We start from the raw sequence: 2,526 nt of genomic DNA on the forward strand, positions 1-2,526 counted from the left end.
ATGTCCGAGTCACGTCGAGTGCATTATTGCCTTTGTGTTGTGCTGCCGTTGAGACGCGAGGTCGGCTGTAACAATCCGGCGGGCGTCATTGGTCTGGGGCTTTTTGTTCCGTTTTTGTGCCTGTGGAGGAGAGCCGGAGGGTCGGCGGGCCGAAAATCGCGCGTCGCGGCTGCTGATTGGCCGCCGCGGAGGCGTTTCAGATTGGACGGCGGTTGTGCGACCCGCGAGCTTTCTAGCGTCCTTCTGGCCAAACTCTGGCCCGGGGCGAGAAGAAAAAAAAAAGCACCGACACGGCGGCCACGAGGCAGGCAGTTGTTGCTGCTGCTGCGACTAATTGTGCCGGCAGACGCCTGCAGTCCGGACACGGCCACCTCGTGTTGTTGCCAGGGAGGGGCGAAAGAGCCTCCGAGTGGGCCACGGCCCTGGTCTAAGTTTTGCACTGTTTTTCTAGGCGTTGTTTTTGCAATGGGAGCTGTCCAAAGTTGGGGTTGGGCTTGTTGGTATCTGCGGACTCGGTTTAATTGTACGCGAGTGTGGAGTTAAACTGTATTAATTATCTTGCTAGTGGCATGCGTGTTGTCCCTCTCCATTGGCTCTGTGATTATTACGGAATGTTTGCACAAATTTGATAGACTTTGCTGCTTTTCTATTCTTAGCTGAAAACGAGTTCCTCGGTTTATTCGATCTCCACTGCACCACCGCGTGGAAAGCCCAGTGATCAATCCCAGGTAGGCAACGACTGCGACGTCAAAGGACCAATTGACGCCACAGCGCTGCGAAGTCAAACAACCGAGATGGAGCTGAGACTTGTGACAAGCTAAATGAGCCAGCTTTAGGTCGGCTGCTGCACTATCAAACACATCCCTGTCGTCATATCGGCAGAGATGCGGCCGCGATGGGAAAGGCCATACCATGTCGACGACAGTTGACCAATCTGTGAAGTCAGCAATAAAGCTCGGGTCCTATCCTCGTGCACCCCTCTCCACCTTGGATCTCGTTTATGACTGATGATCTATGTTTTGAGTTCAGCCATCCACTGTCTCACGCTTGTGGGGTCTGATGCCAACCGTTGTGTTGGAATATGGCCATCGCTGCCACTGCTGAAACAGGAACGGGTCATGCGTGCGTATAAGCCGGTGAGCCTTGTTTATCAATTAAGCTGACGTGCTGAACAACCTTGGGGCGAGATACAATGGGCAGTATGCGCACCTTGCTCCTCGGAGATAGAGCAAGAGAGACTGATTGATGGAACTGCCTTCTATCTCAGTAGGACGAATGTCCGTTGTCGTCAGCGTAAACGGCTATTGTAGATAGGCATCACCCTCTCTTTCTGTTTCTGCTCAATCCATTGTTTCCCATGATCTCTTATTGTCATTAAATCCAGAAGTCTTGCTGAGCCAGCAAGACGACTTCGAACCTAGCCCCATGTTACAGGTTTGGACATGCGGCCAAGCGAGCGTTCCAATGATGAGCTTTCTGAATCAACTCCCTGCCTTTGGGAATGCGGTAGATGGCCTCGTCGAGCGCGCCCAGTGGAAAGACGCCGAAGGTATGCTTCTTCGCATGCTCACGCAGACGGAGCGAGTGTCTGGCCCTGACCACCCGGAAACCCAGAAAGCAAGGATGTTGCTGGCACATATATATCGCCAGGAGGGCCGGGCCCGTGATGCAGAGAGGTTGGACTCGGCCGTCTTGGAGGCGCGACAGCGCTCGCTGGGTTTGGAGACGCCGGACACGTTGGCAGCCATGTATAATCTGGCGGCCGACATCAAGATGCAGCCGGGACGGCTTTTGGAAGGGCTGGCCCTTGAGCGACGCGCCCTCGAGAGTGCCGTGCGACTCTATTGGGATCGCGGCGACGTGAAGGACGAGTCTGGGGGGATGGACATCCTGATCCGCATGTGCAACCTCGCGGATACCCTCTTTGTCCACGACCAAGCTGCGGATGCGGTTAAACTGCATGAGACGGTGCTACGGCTATGCACTGGTTTCCTCGGGCCGGGCCATCCCTACACGATCGCGGTCATGGACAGTACCGGCCGGGATTACGTCTCGCAGGGCCGGCTGAGCGAGGCGATCCGGCTTCTCCAGGATGCGGTCGAGGCGGGCAGGGTGCATCTGGGGGAGAAGGATGCGACGACGCGGAGGTGCATCGTCCACCTGGCCGAGACCTACGGCCGGATGACGGCGGAGGGGGAAGGCAAAGTTCCGGAGCCGCAAATGGTCGCCATTATGGAGCAGGCGGTGGCCATCCTGGAGGAGAGCATCGGCGGAGAGGATTCAGACACGGTGACGCTGAAATACTATCTTGCGGTCGCCTATGCGCGGATGGACGGGCGTTTCGGCGAGTCCGAGGCGCTGCAGGAACAGGTGCTGGGGTGGTGTCGCAAACAGCTGGGGGAGCGGAGCCGGACGGCCAACCTGATCGTTCGGAACTTGGTGCTAATGTACCGGCAGTTGGGGCGGATGGACAAGGCGCGGCAGGTGGAGCAGGAGTTTGAGCGAGCTGTGAGGTCGCCGTCTTGA

At 56.9% G+C, this 2,526-nt stretch overlaps 1 protein-coding gene across 1 annotated transcript; it reads left to right on the forward strand.

Moving 5' to 3' along the window:
- Window positions 1–1,007: 1,007 nt before the first annotated feature.
- T310_6255 (uncharacterized protein) lies at window positions 1,008–2,526 on the forward strand (the record flags this gene model as incomplete). The annotated part of the gene is made up of 2 exons (XM_013470921.1): window positions 1,008–1,136; window positions 1,315–2,526. 2 exons carry the CDS (start codon window positions 1,008–1,010, stop codon window positions 2,524–2,526), a joined length of 1,341 nt encoding a protein of 446 aa, XP_013326375.1.

The sequence above is a fragment of the Rasamsonia emersonii genome, assembly GCF_000968595.1.
Source record: "Rasamsonia emersonii CBS 393.64 chromosome Unknown ctg1118621760388, whole genome shotgun sequence".
Taxonomy (NCBI): domain Eukaryota; kingdom Fungi; phylum Ascomycota; class Eurotiomycetes; order Eurotiales; family Trichocomaceae; genus Rasamsonia; species Rasamsonia emersonii.